This window comes from Lygodium microphyllum, chromosome 7, assembly GCF_053477565.2.
Source record: "Lygodium microphyllum isolate KBCC chromosome 7, Lygodium_microphyllum_v1.1.10, whole genome shotgun sequence".
In the NCBI taxonomy this organism is placed as follows: domain Eukaryota; kingdom Viridiplantae; phylum Streptophyta; class Polypodiopsida; order Schizaeales; family Lygodiaceae; genus Lygodium; species Lygodium microphyllum.
In genome coordinates this window covers 17,660,388-17,676,361 of record NC_141141.1, presented here as the reverse complement: position 1 = coordinate 17,676,361, position 15,974 = coordinate 17,660,388, and the positions used below count along the sequence as shown (strand labels likewise).

At 44.8% G+C, this 15,974-nt stretch overlaps 1 protein-coding gene across 2 annotated transcripts in view; it reads right to left on the bottom strand.

Annotated features, from left to right (window-relative positions):
* Positions 1 to 15,713, bottom strand: part of LOC148033219 (uncharacterized) — a 38,183-nt gene extending 22,470 nt beyond the window's left edge. The window contains exon 1 of one of the 2 annotated variants that reach the window (XM_087681103.1): positions 15,416 to 15,713. In XM_087681103.1, coding sequence (XP_087537229.1) covers positions 15,416 to 15,607 — 192 coding nt within the window. In that variant the 5' untranslated portion in view covers positions 15,608 to 15,713. The remainder of the gene's footprint in view (positions 1 to 15,415) is intronic. The other variant, XM_087681104.1, reaches the window with a different exon arrangement.
* Between the last annotated feature and the right edge of the window lie 261 nt (positions 15,714 to 15,974).

The window sequence follows — 15,974 nt, the reverse complement described above, 5'->3', positions numbered from 1 at the left end:
ATCAAGTTGGGGCTCCAACCCTTGCACAAGATCCCATAGGTTCTAAGTCAAGGACATGTCTCATCAAGTTCGACCAAGTTGTAAAGTTTAATCCATTAAAACAAGTCTTGTCATTGAATGCATGATTAGCACAAGATGAAGTAGAACCATAAGGTGTCGGGAATGTGGCGTAAGATAGATGTGGAGAATAAGATGGTGGTGGTGGTGGTGGTGGTGGTGGTGGTGGTGGTGGTGGTAGAGGAGATGTCTGATAAGAAGGGGAAGGGGGAAGAGGTAGGTAAGCAAAAATAGACTGTGAGTATCCAATGAGTGCCGATTGATGCGGAGACACTGGAACATGAATGTTTTTATAAGGTGCCGGTAGAGGTGGAGGCACTGGAACACATAAGCCTTGTCCATATGTCGGCTGGGACACAGCATAATGACCAAAGGGTCCACTAGGTAATGCCATGGAGGCAAATTGTGGCACCAATTGATCCACATTCGAGAGAGACTGGGGAAAATACCCAAGCTGCAATGATCCCAAAAGTGTATGAAGAAAAGTTGGAACGCCACCTAGCTGAAGAAGAGATGATGTCCTAACGGTTGTGCCTAAGTTTGAAGAACCCCCCAATGTGGTAAAGAAAAACACATGTGATCCTACGTGAGAGGCTGAAAGGATGTGGCAACAGAATAAGAGGATGGGATGAGAGGAAGATTAAATGGATTTGTGATAGATGTAGATGTGGAAAATAATGTGGGTTCCTTTTGTCCATTAAATGCATTAAATTGAAATAATGATAATGATAATGCACCTACTTCATTTTAATCTTTGAAAAAAAAATTGTTTGAAGGAAAAGAATATGAAAGAGTACTCACAATTTCTTGTTTCAAATGCTTACCTAGTCTTTAGTTCATAAAGAAATATCTGTCTTCCTCATTACTCATAAACCAAAAATTGTTTTGCATACATCCTTCATCATAAAAATCATCCATACCAATAGGAGAAGGGAAATCATCATTAACAGAATCTGAAATGGTAGACATACATGGCATTGAAGAGAATAAGTATAAAGGCAATAAAGTGTACTCTATGTTAGTTTCCCCTTGCAGATGGCCAGTTCTAAGTAGAGATTCCACCCTTCCTGCATGGTCAGTAGATCAATGCATCAAATCTAAAAGGTAATATTCAAACTTACCTTCTATCTGTTGCTAGGCTCTATGCATTAAAATGAGATCGTATTCAACTATAGTAATCTCGTAAGGTCGTGGAACTCCATCGTAGTCCAATGTCTATTCGTGCATATTGGGAGCTTGTGAAGCAAGCTGTAAAGCCCACTCCGACTCATTCCTCAATGGATTTAGCTCAAATGTGAGTGGTGCGGAAGTAGTGTTCAAAGTCATCTGCCCTTCTATAGTTCCTGCTTCTTGTGTAGAGCTTAGATTAAGGCCTAAGTTTCTCTCAGAGAACTCGGCTCTAATACCATCTGAAGAAATACCCTAATACAAACACACAAATAACACCGTACGACAAAGCATAGACTGATAGAAGAGCACAGTTAGCGTTAGGATAACTTGGAGACAATGAACATAGAGAATGAATGAAATTATATGACTATTGAATATACAATGCTCATGCAGTAAACACACTATGTAGTGAATGAATTCTATCCCTGCGAATCCTCATGCCCAATATATGCTCTGTATTCCCCAAATCTTTCATGGAGAAAGTTGATTTCAGCTGATCTTTGAGAGCATCCAAGCTAGTCTTTCTTTTCCCAGCTAGCAACATATCACCCACATACAAAACAAGTATGATGGGGTTGCCATCTGTATCCTTTTTCATGTACAAACAAAGATCTGCATGGCTGTGTGTAAACCCATGAGAGAGCATAAAAGTCTCAAACTTTTTGTACCACTGTCGTGGTGCTTGCTTCAGCCCATACAAGTTGCGTTTTAGTTTACACACCAACTGCTCTTTTCCAGGAACTACAAAGTCCTCGCGATGTTTCATCTATATCTCCTCATCAGTGACACCATGCAGAAAAGTTGTTTTCACATCCATTTGGTACAACTCTAAATCCAATACATTATACAGCAATGAGAGCAAAAAGCGCACGTAGAGTGGTCATCTTCACAACAAGTAAGAAGACCTCTTGGAAGTCAATCCCTTCCTTCTGTGCATACCCTTTGGCAACCAGTCTTGCCTTGTACATGGGTTTCCCATCAACTGTGTTTACTTTGTAAATCCATTTGTTTGGAAGAGGCTTTCTTTCTTTGGGCAATGACACAAGATCCCAAGTATCATTAGCATATAGAGATTTAATCTCTTCCTGCATAGCTAGCTCCCACTTACTGCTGAATTTGCATCACTTGACCTATTTATATATAAAAGGCTCACCCTCATCTATAACCATCACATAGTGCAAAGAGGGGTCATACCTATGTGGTTGCCTTCTTAAACATATAGACACCATCACATAGTGCAAAGAGGGGTCATACCTATGTGGTTGCCTTCTTAAACATATAGACCTATGTACCCAATGATCTACATTCTCAAGAATCGGGTCTACATCTAGAGGCATGTTATTTTCAGCATTTATTGGCTGCTGTAAGCCATTTTCAGCATGTTGTTCATGCTGTACAGCACCTTCATTTCCATTTCCAGCACTTGCATTTTCATAATCAGCAAGCCTATCTTGTTGTCCATGACCTGCTTGTGCTTCTATTTGCCGTCCATCATCATCTGGCTCAAAAATAACTGGCTGATCATCAGTTTCAGCCTGTGGTACAGCATCATGAGGCTCATCATTTGAAGTAATAAGTGGCTGCAAATTCTGAAATTTGGCCTTTTTCATATCTTCATCAGAGGCTAAAGTACTTTCAGCAACTTTGCCTGATTAAACACAACATTACGGCTGCGAACAATTTTCTTGAACTGTGGTAACCACACTCTATAGCCAAATTCACCCTCATCAGCATAGCCCATGAAAATGCCTTTCGTGGATTTCGAGTCAAGTTTACTTCTCAGCTCCTCTCTAACATGCACAAAAGCATTACAACCGAATATCCATAGATGGTCATATGAGGCCGATTTGCCGACTAAACCTCCTTGGGGATGCCATTATTTAAGGACCTGTTTGGAGAGCGGTTGCAAATGTGAACTGCAATTTTAAGTGCCTCCCCCCAAAATTCATGAGGGAGATTAGCAGTGGACAGCATGCACCTCACTCTCTCACATAAAGTCCTATTGTATCTTTCAGCCACACCATTTGAAGAAGGGCTATAACGAGCTGTAAGCTCCCTCTTGATTCCATGCAAGTCACAAAAAGACTTCAACTCAGTAGATGTGAACTCACCCCCATTATCAATTCTCAAGCATTTCAGCTTTCTACCTGTCTAAGTGGTCACAAATGCATGAAAAGTTTTAAAAACAACAAACACTTCACTTTTCTTTTTCAACAGATAAACCTAAATCTTCCTGGAACAATCATCAATAAAAGAGACAAAATATGCAGCACCACCCAACGATTTCATGGGCATACTACATGCATCAAAATGCACTAAGTCCAAGACATTGAAATCACAAGAGACACCAGAGTAAAAGGAAATCAAGCTTAGAGCCTTTTCCGTCAACCCTCTTCAAAGAGATAAGGACATCAAGTCCTTTCTAGCTCATATGGCCTAATCTCTTGTGCCACAACTCCAAATGACAGCCAATTTCAGCAACTGCAAAAAACTTGCCATTCAAAGCTTTACAGTGCAGAAAATACAAAGTGCCCTTCTTGGTTCCTTTTGCAATCAGCATGGAACCCTTTTTCAATTTCCACAAACCACCACCAAACAGTCTAGTGTAACCATGCAAGTCAAGCTGTCCAACAGATAGTAAACTCTTCTTGATGCCATGCACATATCTAACATCTTTTAACACAAGCTCTTGCCCATTATCCAAAGACAAGTGTACAATGCCTATCCCATCAATATTGCAAGCATGGTTATTTCCAAGATATACTTTTCAATAAGTACCTGCATTGAACATTGCAAAACACTCCAAGCAAGGAGTTACATGGAAAGAGGCACCAAAGTCTACAATCCAAGTCTGAGTGACACCATCATCAACTGACAAAAGTGCATCAATCACATCAGCCTTGGTAATCTACATATCATGCATGTGGCATACAAGGGCATCATAATCTACTCCATAATACATCAGCCTCTGCATCCAAGAGCTCCTCTATGACTACACCGGAGGCCACATTGCCCTTTTCCTTGCCTTTGGCTGCCTCAGATGCATCTGTCTTATCCTCTTTCTTCTTTTTGTCTCCTGCATTCTTCTTTCTCTCTTGTTCCTTCTTGTAGTACCTGCAATCAAGCTTCTTGTGGCCCTTTCGACCACATTAATACCAAGTAACATCACTCTTTTCCTTACCTTTGCTCTTGCTTCTTCTTCTTTGTCCAACATTTGCATTTTCCGTTTCAGCCTTGCCTCTAACATTGTAAGCTGAGTTGCTGCTTTCTCCACTAGACTTACGTCTAATTTCTTCATTCAAGATTGAACCCCTCACACCATCATATGAGAGATTGGGCTTATTACTAAGAGAAACTACCAAGGTCTCCCAGGATTCAGGTAGTGTCATGATCAGAAAGATCGCCCTCAACTTATCATCAAAATCCAAATTAGCATCCCAGTAAATGCACTCAAGTGCTCAGCTGTAGGCTTGGACTCATCCATCCGCATATTCACCAACTTGCACATTAAATGCACTTGATTAACTCGTGTGGTGATCTCATAGGTAGTTTTCAACTTCTCCCATATTGCATGACCAGTATCTAAGCCCTTAATGTCTGTCCAAATGTCATCAGCGGCACCCATCTTTATATAAGCCACAGCCTTTTTGTTGACTTTGGCCCAATTTGCATCACACATTTGTGCGGGTTTATCTTCCTGCAAAGCATCCTCACAATCCTTTAAGAACAATATGCCCTGCATATGGTCTTTCCAAAGGTCAAAACCCTGACCATCAAACCGTTTGATTTCCATCAAACTCTCTCTTAATGTCAGAGCTGGAAGAAGTTCCAGCCATTATTATCACAAAGACTGTCAGAGTGCAGCGGTGCGGAAGCGTAGGACTGAGAGAGAGAGAACGCAGAGAGAGAAGGGAGAGAAAGAGACAGTGGACGATGAAGATCTACTGTATAAAGAATGCTGAATACAAAAATATACACGGGCGCAGTGCGCTGGACTGCGTGTCTCCACCTCGACGATGCAACCTGCTGTCCACCTCGAAGTCTGCTGCAGTCTGCACTGTCTGCTGTCTGAAATCTGTGAACAGAGACAGAAACTGCGCGTCACCAGTCTGTAATCTGCGTCAGAGAAGTGTGTACAGACTGCTGAAAGTGTCGACTATAAATAGCCGAAATCTGCCAAGAAATAGGGCGCCAGAAATAGGGCGCAGCCAGGAAATAGGTCAGCTGCATTAAATGCAGCCGACTGGGCTGCAGGCAGTCGACTGCACAGTCCGACTGTGCAGCTGCCCTCCAAACAGGCTATGATCTCTAACACCCCCTCTCAGAGCCTGGACAGGGCAGAAGCCTGAGGGATCTGGAATGTCGCCGAAGTAGAGCCTGAGGAAGCGCCTTCGTAAACAAATCCGCAAGATTGTCCTCCGTCTTGCAATACTCCACAGTGATGGTCTCATCCAGAAGCTTTTCTCGGATGAAGTGGTACTGGATCTCAATGTGCTTCGTCCGGGCATGAAAAACAAGGTTCCTTGCCAAGGCAATGCAACTTTCATTGTCACATCGCAGCAATGTAGAACGAGTCTGGGGGCACCCAAGCTCCTCCAACAATCTCCGAAGCCACACAACCTCGCATGTGGTGGAAGACGCGGCCCGATACTCCGCCTCAGTAGACGAAAGGGCTACCGTGGGCTGCTTCTTGCTACTCCATGAAATAACACCTGCACCCAAAGTAAAGCAGTAACTTGTAGTAGACCGCCTGTGGTCCACGTCACCGGCCCAATCCGAGTCGCTCCAACCTGCAAGTACAAGATCTGACCCATCTGTCCCTGCGGGGTAATGAATCCCTAAATCAGACGTCCCCCTAAGATACCGAAGTATCCTCTGAGCAGCCTGCCAATGCACCGTCTTAGGTTCACTCATGAACCCTGCCAAGAGCCCAACAGCAAAACATAGATCAACCCTCGTGTTGAGAAGCCAAATCAAAGACCCAATCAACTGTCGATAGCGGGACGCATCCGCCAAAGGAGAAGCTGAATGGGAAGTGGCCTTCCAGTTCGGATCCATAGGAGTAGAGAGGGCCCGACAGTCTTCCATCTCAAAAGACACCAAGAGCTCCTGTACATATCTCTGTTGGGAGAGAAAGATCCCCCTCTGAGACTGATAAATCTCATGGCCCAAAAAGAAATGGAGGAGACCCAAATCCGTCATCTCGAACGTCCGATGTAAAGCTGACTTTGTCTCCTGGACCTGCTGTGCAGCATCACCTGTGACAATCAAATCATCAACATATAAAACAAACAGCACACAACCAGCCTCGGAAGTGTGTACATACAGCTGCGGATCGGCCTTGGACCGCCGATATCCCAACTGAGACTGGAGGAACGAATCAATCTTCTCGTTCCAAGCTCGCGGTGCCTGCTTGAGGCCATACAAGGCCTTCTTCAACCTGTAGACTTTCCCATCTGAAGAACCAAAGCCAGGAGGCTGCTCAACATAGATCTCCTCCTTCAAATCACCATTCAGGAAGGCCGACTTCACATCCAACTGATAAACAGGCCATCTCCTATGGCCAGCTAAAGCAAGAACAGCTCTAATGGTTGCCATACGAGCTGTGGGGGCAAAAGTGTCATGACAGTCAATCCCTGGGCGCTGTGCAAAACCTTTAGCAACAAGGCGAGCCTTGTGCTTATCCAAAGTACCATCACTGAGGTATTTGGTCTTGAAGACCCACTTGACTCCAATCACCTTCTTCTTCGAGGGGCGTGGCACAAGTGACTGTAAAGCCTCCTTCACGGAGGTGGGCTCTCGATCCTGCATAACACGGGTCATCAAACAATAGTTGGAGCAAACAAGCTCCGAAAAATGCGGCTGGTGCCTCCGTGACCGCCGCGGACCATCCTACGGTCCCCACTCCTCAGGAACCCCCTCGATCCCTGAATCACGGAGTGTGTCACGAGCCCAGCGAGGAGGAGGCCGAACCTCCCCTCGTCGTTCTCCATCAGCAGAAGACTCTGGAATATCCACCGGTGGTAACTCCTCAGAGAGGTCCAGTGGAACAGTAGACTCTGTGTCAGAAACAGAATCATAATCAAAAGGCACGGGCTCCAGTGAAACTGTAGAAGGAGCCCAACTCTCCCCTGGATCTCCAAGAATGGGATGCTCCTCACCCGTTGAAGTAGCCGGAACCTCCACAAACCGCACATCACGGCTAGTGTACACATCCCGCTCGACGGGATCATACAGTCGGTAGCCTTGGGACTGGGAGCTGTAGCCAACAAATACCTGTTTTCGAGAAGCCGCTTCAAATTTATCACGGTGAGCCTTGGGAATGTGAACATAGGCATCACACCCAAAGACCCGAAAGTAAGAAACATCTGGCTTCGTCCCAAAATAAGCCTCAAATGGAGTCATCCCTTCCACGGCCGAAGTAGGGGATCGATTAAGTATGTGGACTGCAGTAGCCACAGCCTCGGCCCACAGAACCTGAGAGGTCTGTCGGTGCTCCATCATGGTGCGCGCCATCTCGATCACACTGCGGTTCTTCCGTTCAAGAATACCATTTTCTTGAGGAGTATTGGTATTGGCAAACTCCTGGTGAATTCCTCTATCTGCACAAAACCGAGCAAACTCATTAGACACAAATTCACCTCCCTTGTCGGATCGCAAGGTCTTCAACTTCCGGCCTGATCGGTTCTCCTCAAAGAGAAGCCAATCCTTGAAGTGCGAGAAAGCTTCTGACTTTAGTGCCAAAAAGTAGGCCCATGTCATCCTGCTATAGTCATCCACGATCAGCATGAAGTACGAGCTCCCACGAAGGGACTCATTCCTCATAGGGCCACATAGATCCGTAGATACTAGCTCCATCGGTGAAGTAGACCGCCGCGAAGCTGTGTGGGGAATGGCATCCCTATGCTGCTTCCCCCGTATGCAGGAGACACATGGCTGCTGGCTCACCACTATATCCGGCAACCCTTGAACAAGCTGTCCTCGTGACGCCCTCCGAAGATAGTCATAGTTCAGGTGACCAAACCTAGCATGCCATAACTCTGACTGTGACTGTGAGGTAAGAAGAAGAGTAGAGAGGGCGGTGGAAGACTTCAGTTTGTAAATGCCGTTCTCCTCATATCCAGATGATAGAACCTTCCTCGATTCACGATCAAGGACTCGCACTGTAGTACTGTCAAACTCCACCAGAAGACCAAGGGAGCAAATCTTATGAACTGAAAGGAGATGGTACCCTAGTCCTGGTACATGCAAAACCTCTGAGGTATGGGTACCACCTTGTCCATCCGGAATAAGCTGCATCTTACCCCGACCTGCAACAGAAACTGAAGAGCTGTCGCCAATGAGAATCTGCCCACGCGAAGGTCGCAACTGGGCAACACCATCTGATGAAGGAGTCATGTGCCGTGAGGCACCACTATCAACAATCCACTCTCGAGCCTGGGGGGCCGTCATCGCAGCATCAGAAGCATTCGGTGAAGCGTCCTCAATGACAGCTAGATGTAGAAATGCAGCTGATGAGGGTGCAACCACTGCTCCAGAATCCTTGGTTTCCTTCTTCTTGGTGTCCTTCGTGTCTTTGTCAGGGCAATCCTTCTTCCAATGGCCAGTCTTTCCACAAATATGGCATGTGGAGTCTTTGTCCTTGTCCTTCTCCTTGTCCTTCTTGGACTTGTTATCCCCCTTCTTCTTCTTTTGGTCCTTCCCCTTCTTCTGAGAGACTTGACCTGTCAGCGCCTCCGTCTTGGAAGCATTCTGTCCCTTTAACTATTCCTCTTGGTCCAAGACCATAGGAACCAACTCTTCCCACCGAAGAGTAGACTCTCGCCCAGAAGCAATGAGGACAGAGTAAAATGTACCGAATCGTGGCGGCAACTGGGACAGTAGTGTGATCGCCATGTCTTCGGAGGAAATCGGCTTCCCCGCATTCTGAACCTGCATCTGTAGCTGCCTTAGCTTGTTAATGTGTTCCCGTAGCAAAGAAGACTTATTTACGGACAAGGTCCGCATCTGTACCTCCAAAGAAACCCTCTTCATTAGGGTCATCCGATTGTACATCTGATCAAGCTCCAGCCATATCTCCCGAGCCACCGTCAAGTGCTCGATGTGAGCGGTCACGGCTGTAGTGCATGATAGAAAGAGAAAGGATCGAATCCTCGCATTCAGTTTGTCCCAATGAGACTGGGCCTTGGCCAACTCCGCACGAGCATTGGAAGAGAATTTGGACTCATCTCTTACCGAGGGCCGGTCAATCTCCTCCTGTACCAACTCCGCCAAATCATAGGACTCAAGAATGACCAACATCATGACGCGCCAAATGCGGTAGTTGTCGCCGTCGAGCTTCTGATCTGTAGGAAGAGCCGGTAAGACAGGCACCTTCCAATCCATAATCGCTTGGAACTCCAAGTCAATCTCTGTAGACATCTTCACCTGCAATGCCTTCACAAACGCAAAAGCAGCCCCCTCTGACTGGGAAAACTCAGCCTGCTAAGGCTCTTCCGCGTCCTGAACCTTCTTCACCCGCCGGAGGCGATGAAAAAGCAAAACCTGCACTTGTAGGCTGAAAACTCAAACTTCCTCCGTGTCAAACAGCAATAAACAGCAGCAAATCCACCACCTGTACTCCTTTCCTGTGCGCCCACACTCGTTTCAGCCTTGTTCCAAGGCGTAGCTCTCCTGTCTGCCCTTAAACGCAAAAAACGCAAATTTGTGTAGCGATGGACACTCCCCTTCAGGTTGATTCTGCGCTCAGTCAGCCCTCAAACACTGCTCTGATACCATGTCAAAGTGCAGCGGTGCGGAAGCGTAGGATTGAGAGAGAGAGAACGCAGAGAGAGAAGGGAGAGAAAGAGACAGTGGACGATGAAGATCTGCTGTATAAAGAATGCTGAATACAAAGATATACACGGGCGCAGTGCGCTGGACTGCGTGTCTCCACCTGGACGATGCAACCTGCTGTCCACCTCGAAGTCTGCTGCAGTCTGCACTGTCTGCTGTCTGAAATCTGTGAACAGAGACAGAAACTGCGCGTCACCGGTCTGTAATCTGCGTCAGAGAAGTGTGTACAGACTGCTGAAAGTGTCGACTATAAATAGCCGAAATCTGCCAGGAAATAGGGCGCCAGAAATAGGGCGCAGCCAAGAAATAGGTCGGCTGCATTAAATGCAGCCGACTGGGCTGCAGGCAGTCGGACTGCCACGTGGCAGTCCGACTGTGCAGCTGCCCTCCAAACAAGCTATGATCTCTAACAAAGACAAGTGTAAATGCACTGAACTACAAGAGCACAAGCTAAACCGGCAAATACACTACTGTTCTTGCCCAACCAGCAATAAACCTTTGCTGTTTTTACATAAACCAGCCACCACATGGGTAAATACTGCAGAAATTTACCAAAACCTGCACAAAATCCCAAATTTCCAGGTCCAATAGTGCCGAAATATCAGCCAATCTCACCGAGCTGAGCAAAATTTCATCAATACATGAAAAGCCCCAATTTTTCCAGGTCCAATGTCAAGAAATTTTACTCCGATGAGCAAAATTCCAACAAAATTGGTAAAATCCCCAATTTAACTGAGGTCAACATGCACAATGTCTGCAATTTCTAACAAAAATGTCACTATCAAGCATAAACGATATCAAATCTGGGAAAAGCCCCAAAATTCGAGAAGCAAATTTGCACACATTTATGATATGTGCTTATACATGTGAATGCACGAAAGGGGAGAAATAAAAATGAGCTGAAATTTCTGATTGAAAAAAAAGGGGGGGAGGGGCACCATTGACCTACCCGTCCCGTCGTGTCAGTTCGTCATTGACGTGACCTTTCACCTACCCGTCCTAACGGCTCGTCACGCGACACATGACCAGAAACAGTCGCCCCACTCGTCTGAAGCCTGCGTCTCCCACTAGCCTGGAGCCCACGTCGCCCGCTGATCTGAAGCCCACCTCACATTGCCTAAAGCGGATCACGAGCAGTCTGCCACGCACGTTGGTTACAACGAATGCTACGTCACCAGTTTACTCACCTACTAGTCACACTCTTGCGTGTTGACAACAGGAGTCACCTCGGTCCGCCTATTTTGTCTGCAGCCTAGTCGACAGCTTCTCGCCTGTTGAGCTTGCAACTGGCAACTAATGCATGTGGCCTGCGTGAACCATTGTGGCTTTGATACCAGTTGTTGTGAGTGCGAGGATAGAGGAAGCGTGAAGATTTGCAACAGAAGTGTGCGGGTGAGTGAGAGCGACAGAGAGAGTACGATCTGATTTGGGTGTACCAACAATGTGTGTTGGTACACAAAGAATGAAATGTATTTATACTTAGGGCACATAAGGGTGCATTCACATGTACAACATAATGATACACGTGTACAATACATGAAGGTGAATAAAGGACCTTTACATCCCAACACACCCATGCTCGCCTCAGCCTTGTTCTCATGCGCAACCCTCCTGCTTGCCCTTGAATGCTGAAAACATAGCCTTGTGTCACCTTGAAATCTCCTCTTCGGGTATGTCCATCCTTAGTCAATCCTTCAATGCTCTGATACCAAGTTAGAAACTGGGTGGGGACCCTTGTATCTCCCCTTCTTGAGAGGTCACCCATCCTAATATTGTTCACGCCACTACACGCGTAACCGGAAGTTTCCCATAATTGGACTAGCCACCTAGCCCCCAAAACCTTAAGGTGATGGATGACCTCTAGTCTATCCAATTATGGAAATCTTCCTCCGTTTGGCCTAGGATTCAAACCTAGTCTCAACTCATTGCCATTGCACCGATAGTAAGCTAGTTTTCTCTAGCCAGTGTGGATTGCATTTCCAACACCCCCCCTCAAGCCATACCTTGGTTGAGGTCCTAGTGCCAAGCTTAGCAACCTAAGCTCTAATACCATGTCAAAGTGAAGCTGTGCAGAAGCACATGACCAAGATTGAGAGTGAACAAAGAGAAGAGAAAGAAAGAGACAGTGGAACATTGAAAATCTGCAATGAAAATGTTGTATAAGGAAGCAAATATGTACATGGATACAGAGTGTGTGTCTGCATATATCTCCACCTCGAAGATCTCACGAGCTGTGAACCTCTAAGTATATGCAGCAGTCTCCACGATCAGCAATCTAGAAACCTGTGATCAAAATGTGTGCAACTGTGTGCAGAAAACAAGTAATAAATAGCCTGAGGAAAAATGATAAAACTATGTGTTAGATGCATTTAATGCAGCCAACTATATTGTCCAACCAGAAAAAATTTAAAAAATTATCCGACTCCCTACTGACGTGGCGATCAGACCAACATTGCCACATGGCACACTTGGGGATTGTACAGAACTGCCCACATGCACAATTGACAGGAAATGCCTATCCAAGAGATGACAATCTCTAACAGGTTGTTGGGAATAAAGGGCAACCGTGCCTTTTAAGCGTGCTTGGGTGTGAACACAGCCTTAGCACTTGTACTTTATTACCTTACATATAACTATTACAAAAACCTAAGAGTGGTACATCTTTTAGTACCCACACATTATACATCACGCTCTCTATTGTTGCTCACACAGTCTCTCTCTCTCTCCGCCATTGCCATTGCCTAACATTGAACCTCCATTACACATCAACCACCACAACCTCTGCCTTGGTCCTTCAGACCTGAGTTCAAGGTTCAGTATTCATTCACTGCATAGTGTATTTGTTGCATGAGCACTATATTTTAAGTAGACAATTCAATATTCTGTGTGTTTATTGTCTCTGCGTTACCCTAACCCTAATTGTGTTCTATCAATTTGTGTTTTGTCCTACGATTGGTTTTTATTTTCTATATTCAAAGCATTTCTTCACATCGTATCAGAGCCAAGTTCTCTTTGAGATATCTAGGACTTTGATCGGAAAGCTCATCCAACAGAAGCAGGAATAACAAAAGGATCTTATAACTCAAACACTTCTACACCGCTTCAATCTCTACAACTAAATAGGTCTGAAAACAATCAAGAGTGGGCCTCTCAGCTTGCCACCATTGATAGATCTAACATGGCTACAAACACTTCAAACTGTCATGGAGTCCACCGACCATATAAATTTCAACTACGGAGTATGATCTCATCCTTATGCATAGTGTTCAATACATTGAAGGTAAGACTGAGTTTTCTCCTTTAGATTCGATGCATAGAACTAATGACCATGCAAGAAAGAATCTCCACCACTGACTAGCCATCCATAAGTGGAAATAAGCACTAACTATATACCACTTCCATCATTCGTTTGTACTCCAATATCAAGCATAAACACATATATTTCTAGTTCTATTCAACCTAATTCCTCTTTCTCTCAAGGATTGGGAGATCCTCTTAATGAAGGGATTATCCGTAATGATTTTTGGTTAATAAGTAATGAAGAAGATAGATATTTACTAAAATGATGGATCAAGCAAATCAAAGTGTGCAATTTAACAACAATATCTTGTTTCTAGAACTGAAGGTTCAAGGTAAAGATGTATGCTTATCAAGGGACTTCAACAAGACTTGAAATGACTATATAGGACTTTGTAGATATGTGTGTTTTATCTTGGTTAATTATGTCAACTTATCAATGAGTGCAAAAATGACAAGTTAGGGTACTTGAATTTGTGAGAGTGCACAATAGAAAAAAAACCACAAACACAAACAGAGAATGAAAGGGCGAGGCTGAAATAAACATAGAGAATGGAAGAAATATTTTGCACCATCTAAAAATGCAATGTGGATTGTCCTTGCACCGAGCATAGTTGCCAAGAAACCTATTTCGTAAGGTTAGGAAACTCGTTTCATACCTAAGCATTTCATAAACGTATGAAACACCTATTTTAAACTTTCACCAACACCACACTATAAATGTCTTGGAACTTTTATAATCATCATTTATAATGGATTTACTTAACACGTTGACATGGATATTCGCATTGATTGCAAGAGTTTTATTTTGAGTTGTTATCCATGATGATTGCATATATTAATGGCTCATTTTACAGCTAAAGTTGATATTGGGCATGGATAGTGGACTATGATGTATGTGAATATCAATGCTATGTCGAATGTTCATTTGCATTGTATAGAATAATGAATAATGTCAATCTATGGTTTCTACGTCACATGAATCATACAATATATGTATATAAAACTTTATATTTTTTTATATATGTATTTCTAACTTTTTATGAAACTTGTACAAAACCTATAGAACCCGTTTCAAAAACCCTTGGCAATATATATCATTCAATCGTTTCACTTGGTGTTTCGCTTGGGACTTGCCCAAAGGTGAAACGTTTCAAGGTCAAACATTTCATGGTTACCTTGGGCTGGAATCAATCAGAGCTCCTCTATTACAATGGAGAGCGTGTGCTGAACCCGGAAAACTGAATGCTACCAAATGTTGGGGTTGGGCCCAAGGTGGGGAGGCGGCTTCAAATAGGGGAAGCGCCCTAAACTGGCCACCTGCCCTCAACGGGCCAACTGCTCGCAAAATAGGCCAATTGCCCCAAAAATGTGCTGATTGCATAGAGGGTGACTGCAACTAATGTGGCTGCCTGCTTCAAACCCAATTGCCAGCCCCACATGTGTGAATGCAGGCCTGGGCAGCGTGAAAACTGAATGCACTGACCTGGATAAGGGGCAGCCAGTGTGCACACACTCAAAAACTGTCTAAAAATGAAATGCCCACTAATGCAAGGGCTGGAAACAGTCAGCTCCTCAGTCTCCCTCAAACTCTAACAGAACTCACAATCAGGAGATGACCAGTATGAAATAAGACAGGCTTACAGAATTGTGCCGCCATTGAAGATATCTAGGCTGTGGTCCTTAGATAACCACAAGATCTTGTATGCCTATTAGTCGGATCTTTACACAATCAAAGGCAACTCCACAATGATACACCAGTAAGCCAATATGGGTGGGATTGTAGAATTCCTTCACAATCGATAATTTTTATAGTTGCTCTGATAGTTGATGACTGTGGGTATGAAAGATACTCTTTTTCCCGGGGGCTGCTGCAGTATTCAGCAAAATCTTTAGCCGCAGCAGTTGGGTATATGTTGCACAAAGTTCAACCATGATCATGACACAGCCAGATCGTGTGACTACACTTGCACAAAATTTTTATGTACGGCCAGCTGATTCTGATTCGTCGCATCCATGCATTGCAGAATTGTGAGGAATGGTTGAGCGATAGTACCTCATCCAGGAATTGAAAGGCAGCGTCTTCGGAGTCGACAGGGGCGGCCCATGCGACCAGCTTGCTTCTCCTGACCTCCAGCTCCTTGGTGCACCTTTCTGCTAGCGTTTTGTGGGGAGCATCCTGCGGGGCCTTGCTGCACAGGGATCTTCGCAGGGGGGAAAAAGCCTGCTTAAGGATCCGCGCCTGCATTATGCCACCACCATGAAATCACAAAAATGAATCCCAGCTAAAACCCAAAGCACATGAGCCTAACACTTCCTCGTCACTTGGCCCCCATGTTTTGTGAAAAGGCCTTAGGGTAAAGGCCCCACATGCATGTTCGAGGCAAGGACCTTAGGGTGCAAAGGCCCCAAGTGCCCACGTCTCTCATAGGGACATGTTGCATAACGCATTTCAAGCATTGGAGAGTACAACTAGAGAATCACAATTGGCATCGAGATTGCTTGCAACTGGATCGATGCAAGATATTCAGCATGTCACACTACCAATACTTTTATCGTACAACAAGCGTGCCTTGGAAGTTGAGTCCTTCGCTTCCATCTTCTTAGGTAAACCT